The sequence below is a fragment of the Microcaecilia unicolor genome, chromosome 3 (genome assembly GCF_901765095.1).
Source record: "Microcaecilia unicolor chromosome 3, aMicUni1.1, whole genome shotgun sequence".
Classification (NCBI taxonomy): Eukaryota; Metazoa; Chordata; class Amphibia; order Gymnophiona; family Siphonopidae; genus Microcaecilia; species Microcaecilia unicolor.
In genome coordinates this window covers 204,308,340-204,320,574 of record NC_044033.1, presented here as the reverse complement: position 1 = coordinate 204,320,574, position 12,235 = coordinate 204,308,340, and the positions used below count along the sequence as shown (strand labels likewise).

Sequence of the window (12,235 nt, the reverse complement as noted above, 5' to 3'; positions counted from 1 at the left end):
AAGCAGGAGACGGGATTTAGGGGAACATAAACAGGACCTGGATCTTGTTTGGAATCTCTTACTCCCCCCCCCCCCCCCCCCAAGGCTTGAGCTCCAATTCTCATTTCCCCTGTTTGTGTCAGAACTACAGCTCCTTCCATGCACTGGGGCAAAACCAGGCCTGGATCACATCATTCGGTCAACCCAGGAGTGACAACCCTAAGGTTACCATATGGCTCCAGAAAAAGGAGGACACACTGATCCAGTCCGGGTTTTGCTTCCACTGAAAGAAATGGAAGTAAAACCCAGACTGGCTCAATCTGTCCTCATTTTTCTGGAGCAATATGGTAACCCTAGACAACCCCAGTGTTCTCGCTACAACCCCTTCCTAACTATATGAGAAGATGCCCACCACAGGACAGACAGGCAGGGCTGGAGCCTACATGGTAAAATGTAAGCCCAGGCCTGCATTCCTACAATGCATTCCTAAGACGCCATGACAGAGGGACCTGCAGCTCCAGGAGATGTTTATGGGACTGTAGCACTGCGTGCTGCGGGGGGGGGGGGGACGGAGCAAGGGGTGGGTTGGGAGGGGAACAGAGAGGGTATCCGATAAAGCCAGGCTAGGCCAGGCCCAGAGAGGCTGGACGGATGACCCTAATCACCACGGCAACACTCCATTCTTGCTCTGCCCTGGAATGACTTTCTGACCTTTGCCCCTCTTGGGAAAGGGAGATGGATGTGTTTCAATGGAGAAGCCTTATGCACAAAACAAAGAATTCCAACACTCGCTGCCCCTTGCTCAGTCTGGTGTTTCTCCCAGACATTTACCAGCTTACCTACCCTGATGTTATGGTACTTGGGGACCACACACAGAGCTCAGACGACGCCCCTCCCACCTGCACTGCAGCATTCTGGAACCCAGACCCCCACACACACAATGTACCTCACCCCTACCCTCTGGCACTGCCAGCTATTCCAGTAACAAGAAACCCCTCATACACAGTTTCACTAATACACCTCCTTGTCCTACAACACCGCAGACTATCGAACACCGAGATCCACAGGAACAAATCTGCCAAAGCACCTGACTTCTGCCTTGCCTGCCAGGCCTGGCTATTCCAGTACCAAGACCCCCCCCCCCCCCCCCCCCCTGGAACTGTTCTGCCAATCTTCGACTCCTGCCCTACAGCAGTGCCAGCTATTCCAGAACTGACTGCTCCTCCCCCCCCCCCCCCCAAAATGACACACACACATAGTATCTTAGACCAATTTATCTCATTCCTGTCCTGCAACACCGCAGGCTATTCCAGTATAGAGACCTTTCTCCAAGAGTTCTGCGAATGTACCTTACTCCCACTCTGCAGCACTGGCGCTGACACAGCTCTCACCACACCGCACTCCTACCCTGTGGCACCACCTGCTATTCCAGTTGGACACCACAGACACAGATTTACCAGTGCAACTCAATCCTGCCCTGCAGCACCTCCTGACATTCCAGTACCAGGACACCAACCCACACAACTGTGCCAATAGACCTCATTCTTGCAATACTGCAATACCACCTGCTACCACAAGGGCACTGCATGAATAAAGCAAGCACCAAAGGGAGAGATGGGGCAGGTGAGTCGAAGGAGGGGGCACTAGAGAGAAAACAAATTAAATAAATAATTCTTAGGGAATGGGAGACTAAAAATATATGGTAATAAAAGTGGAAAATTATTTTTTTTTGCAGAAGAGTGACAGAGAACAAGCATTAACCCCATTTCTGATTTTACAGTGCAAAAAATGCAATACTTTTTTTAGACAATTAGAAAGTGAAGTTCAGGGTCTGCTCCCACTTCCCTCTGTGGAAGGATGCAGATGTGCTGCAGATTGTACCTGGCAGACAGGCGCACTCATACGTCAGGTCCCCAGTCTGGCGGCAGGTTCCCCCATTCAGGCACTGGGAGGGGGCGCAGGGCACGTACAGATTCTCACAAAGGGAGCCTGTGTACCCGCTCTCGCACTGGCACTTGAAGGAGCCGGGAGTGTTGAGGCAGGTGCCGCCGTTCTGGCAGATGCCAGGCGTCCGGCACTCGTCCAAGTCATTCCGGCAGTTCCGGCCCTGGTAGCCTGGTGGACAGGTGCAGTTGTAGCGGGCATTCCAGTTGGCACAGCGGGCACCATTGGCACAAGGGTTGCTGGCACAGGCATCGATCAAGGAGCAGTCCTGACCTGAGAAGTAGAGGAAAAAAAAAAGTTATAACACGAGAAGAATAGAGTGTGTGACAGGCGGTAAAGCACGACTGCTGTCTGCTTTCTATCGATGTGCAGCACAGGCAAGAGCAGTGCAAATTTCACACGCACACAAACACACGCTTACACACATACACTCTCTTTCACTACCACACCACAGAACAGGTACAACACAGGCAGGCGCAGTGCAAGTTTCACACACACACACAATGTACACAAATGCATGCATGAACACACACACACACAACATACACAAATGCATGCACAAACACACACTGTGCACAAATGAATGCACAAGCACACACACAATGTACACAAATGCATGCACAAACACACACTGTGCACAAATGAATGCACAAGCACACACACAATGTACACAAATGCATGCACGAGAACATACACACACTTTCTCACACCACCCTTGTACAAAACAGGTACAGCACAGACAGGAGCACTGCAAATTTCACACACACACACAATGTACACAAATGTATGCACAAACACACACAAATGCACACACACACACACAAATGCACGCATGCACACACACAAATGCACACACACACACAAATACATGCATGCACACACACAAATGCACACACAAATACATGCATGCACACACACACACACCAATGCATGCACAAACACACACACAAGATGTACACAAATGCATGAACGAACACACACACACACACAGTTTCTCACACCACCCCTGTACAGAACAGGTACAGCACAGGCAGGAGCAGTGCAAATTTCACACACACACAATGTACACAAATGCATGCACACACACACACACACAAATGCACGCATGCACACAAATACACGCGCATACACAAATGCATGCATGCGCACAAATGCACGCGTGCACACACACACACCAATGCATGCACAAACACACACATGATGTACACAAATGCATGCATGAACACACACACACTTTCTCACGCCACCCCTGTACAGAACAGGTACAGCACAGGCAGGAGCAGTGCAAGTTTCACACACATACTCAATGTACACAAATGCATGCACAAACACACACAATGTACACAAATTCATGCACAAAAACACACACACACACGCACATGCATGCACACACACACTTTCTCACACCACTCCTGTACAGAACAGGTACAGCACAGGCAGGAGCAGTGCAAGTTTCACACACACACACACACACACACACACACACACAATGTACACAAATGCATGCACAAACACACACACGCACATGCATGCACACACACATGCATGCATGCACACACACTCTCTCAAACCTCCCCACCACAGAACAGGTACAGCACAGTCAGTGCAAGTTTCACACAAATACATACACACACATACCCCCGGATTCTACATCCAGTGACTAAAGTTGCATGTGCAATTTTGGCCGCACATAACTTAATTAACAAGCCAATCGGCACCAATTATTGGCCACTGACATGCAATTATCGGCACTAATTAGAATTTATGAGCTCAACTTTCTAAGCGTATTCTGTACCATGGTGCGTGTAAATTCTACCAAATGCACCTCACAAGGGGGCGTGGCCATGGGAGGGGCATGGACAGTTCTAAAACATATGCGCAGTGTTATAGAATACGCCCGAGCCACACATTTATACCAGGTTTTAGTTGGTGTAAATGGACGCACCTAAATTTTAATCACAGGGATGGGCGCTAGGTGTATTCTATAAACCGCGCCTAACTTTAGGCTGGGTTTATAGAATAGCGCTAAGTGCATTTTGGGGGGCATCAATTTTTTAAGACGTCATATATAGAATTCCCCCCATAGTGCCCCGCCAGAGAACAAATACAACACAAGATTCACACATGACACAGAATAGGCACAGCACAGGGAGGAGCAGTTGCAGCTTCAGATACACTCTTGCACTGCCCCGGCACAGAGCGGAGAGTGCAGTGGTGTCAGTCTGCCTCTGAACATGGTTACACAGAGTGCTGACATAACTGAATCCTGAGGAAATAGCTCCTCTTACACTATGCACACAATTACATCTGGAACAGGCGGCGATTCCCCCAAGGCCAGACAAGACCTAGTACTGGTTTATAACCGACAGAAAAGGCAAACACCCTGCCAAAAAGTAAACACGACCAGGCCCTGGCTCCACAAGCAAAAAGCTACAACACTGGCACCTTCAGGCAGCCCAGTGCTTTCCGGTTCACAGTTACCTGCAGCTGACCCAACAGCCCCGATAAAAGACACGGGAGCAGCCCACGCATCAGCATTCCTTTCCACTCCGCACAGTCTCCCTTTCCCCCATAAAAATAACAGGGGCTTTCCAGAGATAACACAGCTGCTTCGGTACCACAACTGAAAATGAATTTTGAAAAACCTCCCCACCAAACCTCCCCCTCCCTCCACTCTACTTTGATCTGGTCTCTCCAGGCAGGCCACGGCCATCCTCAGCGGGGATGTGGGCTCAAAATTCAGCTGCCGAAGCTCAAGCTGAGAGAGGCCAAGGACAACCTGGCTCCTGGCCAGAACGTCAACGTCATAGTGAATCCTTCAGCAGGGAAGTTGTAGGACAAGTTCTATAATGATAATTGGACTTGGGTTGGGCATCTTGCATCCTTACACAAGTGAACAAAAATGGCTGGCTCACAAGGACTTAGCGCTATCTTCCCAGTAGTTCGAACTGGGGAAGATGGTTCTGACGCCACTTAAACCCCCTAGAAGTGACACCATCAATTTTCCCTCTTAACCACCAGCTGTGGGAAGCTTGTGAGGTTAGCAACCAGCAAAGATATCAGCCTGTCCCCTGGCTACTATTAAATTAAGATGAATTTTCAGCTAAAAACTTGAGGATTGATATTCAAAGGCACTTTTCAGGGTAGGAGGGGAACCACCCCCGAAAAAATGCCAGTGAGAGGAATATATGGCTGGATATATTCTCAAACTGCCTTGCAGTAGCTGGATATTGCCAAGGCAGTTCATGGGTGGGGCCAGAGGTTATTTGGTAAACATAATATTCAGACCATTAACCAGATAGTTCAGCGTTGACTCTGGATTAGAGAATAACACAGGGACGGGGACCCATGGTAACCGTGGGCATAGGAGCCAACTTTTCAAAATTATTGGGGGTGCTAAGCCCAATGGAAATAACCCCTCCCTGGACACATACAAGGAATTTTCTCAATATTGGGGGTGCTGAAGCACCCACAGAGTTGGCTCCTATGACCGTGGGGATGGGGACGAGGACAGAGCCTGTGAGGACAGGGTGGGGATGGGGACAAACTTTGTCCCCATGTCATTCTCTACTTTGAAGACAGTTGATGAACTGGACTGTTATTTATGTTTGATTGAGGCAGACAACGATGTTCCAAGCAAACATGCTGGCCTCAACTAGCAAAATTTGCATGGGGGATCCTGTACATCCTGCTACCAGCACATCTTCTAAGAAGACATCTTCTATTGCAGGAGGGACTGTGGAAGACAGGAGAGCTACACTGAATCCTGAGATAGTCGATTACTTCTTATTCATCCAGAGATTACAAAATCATAACAGTGCTTCAAGGGGCATATTTCTCCCCTCTAGGGAATACAGAATGGGTTGTATTTTGTACCCCTGGACATTTTAACAGGGTGGATTGGGATTCCTTGGGGTAGTAGAAATCAGCTGTTGTTGGGGATGGAAGGTTAGATAGTGGTGGTGAGGAGGGTTATGATAGCTGTTCAGTTATTATTGTTTTCTATTAGTAATGTATACACAACAGTTGCACAGCATATTGTTCTTTTTTATATTTTAATAAAAAGATTAAAATATAAAATCACAATTGTTCGAGGCTTCTGCAGATGAGGACAGAGCCCACGGGGACGGGGCAAGGACGGAGACAGAGACTGCGGGAACGGGGCGGGGACAGAACCTGCGGGGATGGGCTGGGGGCGGAGACAGAACCCACGGGGACGGGAACAAATTTTGTCCCTGTGCCATTCTGCTGAAAATCCAGGTTTACTTACCTGCTGCAGCCAGCGTTTAAAATAACGCTGACCACCATGGGCTCACTATCGAGAGGTTACGCTCCTACATTTGGATGAAAATAGAGCACAAATTTAGGAGCCTACATTTAGGGCCTCAATATTTTCAGATATCGGGCCCTAGGTGTATAGATTTAGGGCTGCTATTCATTTCATGACATTCAGGAGCCTGGAGCCGAGGGGTCGATATTCAACTTGAGTTAATCGGTTAAGAGAGGCTTTTATCAATTAACTCTGCTGACCAGGCCCCGAGGGAATATTTGAGTGACACTTACCCGGATAGTATAGCTGAATATCCCCTGTAACCGCTAAAGCCGTGTGGGTGGAGTCAACCAGATGCGTAAAGACACAGGTGTTTGTGATATTACAACACACAAGGAAAAAGACCTCAAACTGATCATTGTGCAGTACACTTGGCTCATTCTTATTTTCATTGTGTTACACATTGGTGTTGAGTGCAAGTAAAGCCTCCACTTTCTTGTGTTGTGAATTGTTTTATAAATTTATAGTTACATAGTAAGCGACGGCAGACAAAGACCGTCACACTCATTATCAATTCACGTTTAAATCGACAATGAATGTGATATTATATACTTTATCACGAGGCTTTCTTAGGCGTTTCTGAGACACAGACCATAGAAGTCCGCTCGGCTCTGTCCTTATGTTCCACCTACTGGAGTTGCCGTCAAAGCTCACTCCAGCCTATAAAATCTGTCTCGTTATTGCGGGACCTAGACTGTCCACCCCCAAACATTTGCCTAGTGTTTGAGCCTAGTGCTAGCTCCTAACTTTTTTTCCCCACTCTAATGGGCCGATGATCAGGCTGTTAGCGCCGCACTAGCGCCTGCATTTGCTACCGACCCATGATCAGAGCCTCCGAGTGCATGAAACAACGCACTCACAGGCTCTGAACGCAACCAGCATGCAAATGCATACAAAACAGGGCTCTTAGCACGGGTCAACCCCCCCGCCCCCACCACCTGGTGGTCTAGTGGCCCTTCTCCACCCCCCTACCTTACGTTGGAGGAGAGAGGGAGGGAGGGAGGGAGGGAGGTGGCCTCCCTCCTCTTCCATCGGTACCGCCTGGAAAATGGCAGCGCCCAGCCCAGTTCATCATGGGCCAGCCCCATTGAACTTGGGGGGGGGGGGAGGTCAGAGGGACGAGAGGTCCCCCATTTCACTTGGCTTGGAGTGGGGGTAGTTGGGGTCTGGTGGGACCTCCAGCCCCTGTGTTTGGGCTTTTAACAGCCCAGACCTGTCAAACACCCGCACTTCCACCTCATGATCAGAGAGAACTGCATGCTTAAATTGCATGCAATTATCTCTGATCATAGGGGCGGTAAAGCCCCGCACTGTTTCAGCGCTATTTTTAGAATGCTGTTTGGAACAGCGCAGGCTTTTGATCATCTGCTCATCAATCCGCCCAGTTACCACCCATTTTTAGGAGTTTGGAGAAATTTTGAGTATACATTCAGGCACTCAGTCCTACTAAGTTTTCAACGAGGCCAATTTTGGAGAACAATTCCTTTGAATTTTGGGCCCTTTAACATTATTACACGGTGCCCAATCCCACAGGTGCAGCCTCCCAGCTTACCTCGGTAGCCCCTAGGGCAGGTGCAGTCAAAGTGCACTGTGCCATTCTGAAGAGAGTGTTTGCAGAGCCCTCCATTGAAGCAGGGCAAGCGGTGGCAAGGGTCCTGGAACTGGCATCGGTCTCCAATTAAGCCCTGGCGACACCTGGAAGACAGAAAGAGCAGCAATCCAGCATTAAAAGGCAGACATGCGAAGAAGAGCCATCATACACGTCTTCGATTGCTCAGAGAAAGGCTTTCAGAGCTGGGTCTAAGGGATAAACGGGCAACTTGCTTTCATCTGCATCAAACCCAAGAAGCATCTTAAGCCCCTTCACCTACTGGTTATATCTGCTCATCAGCAGCTGAACCGACTCGAACAGCATTCATCTTCAGGCGCAACATGAAAATCTATTCTGAGACCCAGGTGCCAGCTAATTGTCCGAAAACAGCCCCTTTTCTTCATAAGAAAATAAAAATCCCCAGCACTGTTGCTTTCGGCTACATCGGCGGGCAAGTGGTATAACCGATTGCCCGAAGTGGAAACCAAGAAGACCAGAACTGTGAATATTTAGTTCTGTTTCTAAGATTGAGAACTTAGGGGTCCTTTTACAAAGGCACGCTAAAAATGCTAGTGTGCCTTTGTAAAAGGACCCCTTACTAAGGAGGAACAGTGCTGAGGTACAACAGCCTCCAGAGTGAAATGAAATCTACATGGAGTTCACAAGCCTAGGGCTGTACACAGGCAAGAACATTTTGGTTAGTATTTTGTATCTCACAAACTTTTCCCAATTCTCAGGTATTTTCCGATTTGTTTATTTATTTATTTAATTGCCTAGTCTTACAGCCCGCACTATCTACAACTCTACATTGGTAACAAAGAAAACAGACACAACTGCATAAGACACAGAGACATAAAAACTTAAAAAAGCAAATTAAAAATGTAAAAACACAAAAATATACTAATACACTAAGGGGGGAAGTTATCGACATGGTCTACCACTAAGAGGTGTTATTTTACAGTTAACTAGTTATTAGTAAGTGGTTGTCATTGCACAAAATGGGACCTGTGGTAAAATAACGCATCTTACAGTAGCGTATGTTGACAACGTCCCCCCTTTAGTGTGAAGAGTCTCAGCCTCTGGTAACCAGAGCTGATATTGTGATGTCATAATGCCTCATTCCACCAATGCTTGAGCTAACCTCATATCAGTGATGTCACAATGGCTCGATTGTCCTTTACATGGCTCACTTCTGATATTGTGTTGTCATAATGCCTCATTCCACCAATGCCTAAGAGCCAACCTCATCAGTGATGTCACAATGACTTGAATGTCCTATACTTGGCTCACTTTTATTACATATACCAGTATAGGTGGTTAGAGGGGATACAGTGGCACTATTCAGTTAAGTGCTGCTGAATATCCCCAGACAGCCATATATAAGTGACTGAAACAGACAGTAGCCTTTCCTGGCTGTTTAAATCGTTTTGAATATCGACCCTCTAATATTTGCAGTTTGGTATACGACCCTTCATTAGGCATCAAGGTGGCGAACAAAACCAGCAGAAAGCAACAGAAATACAAACAAAAAAAGACAAAACAAAATGACAAACAAAATAAGCTACCAACAACTGCAAGACTAAACCACCACAATGAAAGGGAATATACAGAACAACAAAAATATAACTGGAAGGGTAATCAATGTTGTAGAACACAAAAGGAAGGAGATTACTAAGCAGCAGTCAGCCAGAACCTCAATGCTGATTTAAACCCAGTAATCAAAGGTTCGAGATGCAGAATTGGAGTAGCAAAAACCCACCAAGTACTTCATATCAAACAAAGACTACTAGTCAGGAACACATCCTGAGCTTTGTAAGTCACTTTCACTCTGCAGTAACTAAGAGGCCATGCGCTACAAGTAGCGTCTGGGCTTCCCTGCACGCTGAGGCCACTTTTAGCACAGCTACAAAATGGCTGCATTTCCATTTTTGCTATTAATGGCCAGGTGCTAATTTCCCAGGTAGAAAGGGCTCTTGCGCTAAACATACGTTGATTGTCATGCAGCGATTAGTGCTGGGCACACCTACTCTCTGTCCACCCACCCCCAACATGCCCCTGGCCATAAAAAATAGAAAGTATTTTTTAGCACCAGAAAAGCGTGTGCAGATGCCTGAACTACCGCCAGGCGCCTGAATGCGCCTTCCAGTAGTGCATTTTGGTGTGCAAGAAGCAAGCATAAGTGGACCCCTGAGTGAACACCTAAATTTAGCATCTTTAATCTGTGCCCTTTTTTTCAGCCTACTTAGGAGCCTAAGGGGTCATTTTACTAAACTATATTAGGCAGTAATTTTATTTATTTAAAACATTTATAACCCGCACTCACCACAACTCAAGGTGAGGAACAAATTAACATATACAATTGTTAAAATAAAAATCCTACAATACAAAATACATAAACACAATAAAAAGTGTTCCTAGAGTAATGTTTTTAATGACCACGTGCTACATTAGCACATGGTCATATATTGAATAAATGGAAAATAGCCTTTTTCATGATCATGGAAAAAACATGTAAGCGCGTGGGAAAGACTTGCGTAAAAGGCGTGCTAAAGACATTTCTTACTGAGCTGAAAATTCACTGGAGTGGTGGGGCAGGTGGGGTTTAGCACTGGCCCCTTCTGTTCCTCTGGAAAAGAAGAGGCGATGGGCAGGGTGGAACAAAGAACATTACAAGGAGACACCCACCTATTGAAATGACACCTTAATTTCTTTTGTTTTGTTTTTTTTAAATTTAAAACAGTCAGCTGTCTGGGTTCCAAAATCCTGGTTTTTCGTGATGTATCCAGAGCCTTTCAGCAGAGACGTATGGTTTTTTTTTTCTGGCTCCAAGATCAAGAGTGATCGCCTCAGGTGCTACTTTTGTATTGCGATTTCCTTGTTTGCATTTGGTAAAGATTAATGGAGTGAAATATATATTCTATGAATCCAAACAGCTAAATAAATTTCCTTCAACACAAAATTCCTGTTTAAAGTTTGTTCTACAGCTTCTGGGAGGGAAAAAGGGATGAGTTCCACTTTGTTTCGATAGTCATCTGAATGTTACTTTCGGTTCTGATTTTATTTCCTCAATGTGTTTCCTTCGTTGGGGGTTATACAAAGGGGAGGGGGGTATTTTTTCTTGGGATATTTATAAGTTCTTAAACTGTTCTTTCTTTCTTACTTATATGATTTACTGGTCCTATTACAATTCCTAATGCAAGAGTTTGTCTTGTGAATATGTGTTTTTTTTATTTTTTTTAAGTTTAAAGTAATTTTATTGATAACTCAAAGTTAAGCAACACAACACACAACATACTCAATATTGCCAACTTACAAACAATAAGATACTATGCATGAACCATACAGCTTGTAAACCGCCCTTTCCCCCCCCTCCCCCCCTCCCCCCCCCCACCCCACCCCTCCCCTTCCCATCCCCTCCATCCCAACCCCTGTACCACTCAATTTCCAAAGTCTCAGGAACCTTCCTGTTGCTATCCTTGTTAATTCCAGGAAGTACAACAGTACCAGTAATCCAGAACATTTTGGCAGCCCACAGACTACGCGATTACCTTTGTACACTAGGAAAAGCAGCTTGCTACGGGGCAGAGAGGAGGTGGAACCCCCACCCACACCACATCCAAAATCAACAAGCATTAATAAGTAAACTCCGACCCCTTGGGCTTAGAATCTGAAGATAAGGCATCCATATCTGGAGAAATTGTTTTCTATGTTTAGGCGACATTTTGGAATCTCTAGCCTCCCAAGATGCTAAAAGGTGCACCTGATTACGCCAATACCAGTAGGCGGGCGCTTCCGAAGAGGTCCAATATTGCATTATACACTTTCGAGCTACCAAACTCAGCTTTCTGCATAGCATAGTTGCAGGAGTGCTCAAAGAGGCAAAAGCCCTTGGATGGTCCAGCAAAAACTGTCCCTCCGTGCCCTCAATTTTATTCCCAAGCCTGATCAGAAACCCCAGGACCCGCTGCCAAAATGCTCGCACCATTGGACACTGCCACAACGCGTGGTAGAAGGAGCTATGACCCCCCCCCCCCACACACACACACACACTTAGAACAAGCAGCATTAACCGTCTCTAACACATGAGCCAACTGTGCTTTAGACATGTAACCCCGAAGAACTATTCTGTACCCGCATTCTCTCAACCGTTCATCCGTTACTAACGTTTATTTAAAAAACTATTTTTTTAATTAGCTGTTTAGGGATATTTTAAAGGGAATTCTTTAATTGGGTGCCTGTATTTAAGCCCCACATGACTGTCACTTGTGGAACAGTGGCACGCTTATGCAAAAGAGGCAACATTATTCTGTCACGGTTAACGTACGTGCCACAGGAGAGCATTCTGAAAATGACGCCGAGATTTCAGTACCGGAAAAAATCGGCACAGAGTG

The 12,235-nt window shown here is 46.4% G+C and overlaps 1 protein-coding gene across 1 annotated transcript in view; it reads right to left on the bottom strand.

Moving 5' to 3' along the window:
* The window catches only part of NOTCH3 (notch receptor 3), a 144,013-nt gene that overhangs the window by 64,708 nt on the left and 67,070 nt on the right, over positions 1-12,235 (bottom strand). The window contains exons 3-4 of the mRNA XM_030197189.1: positions 7,806-7,948; positions 1,861-2,196 (exon numbers count right to left, since the gene is read on the bottom strand). Of these exons, the coding sequence (XP_030053049.1) occupies positions 1,861-2,196; positions 7,806-7,948 (479 nt within the window). The remainder of the gene's footprint in view (positions 1-1,860; positions 2,197-7,805; positions 7,949-12,235) is intronic.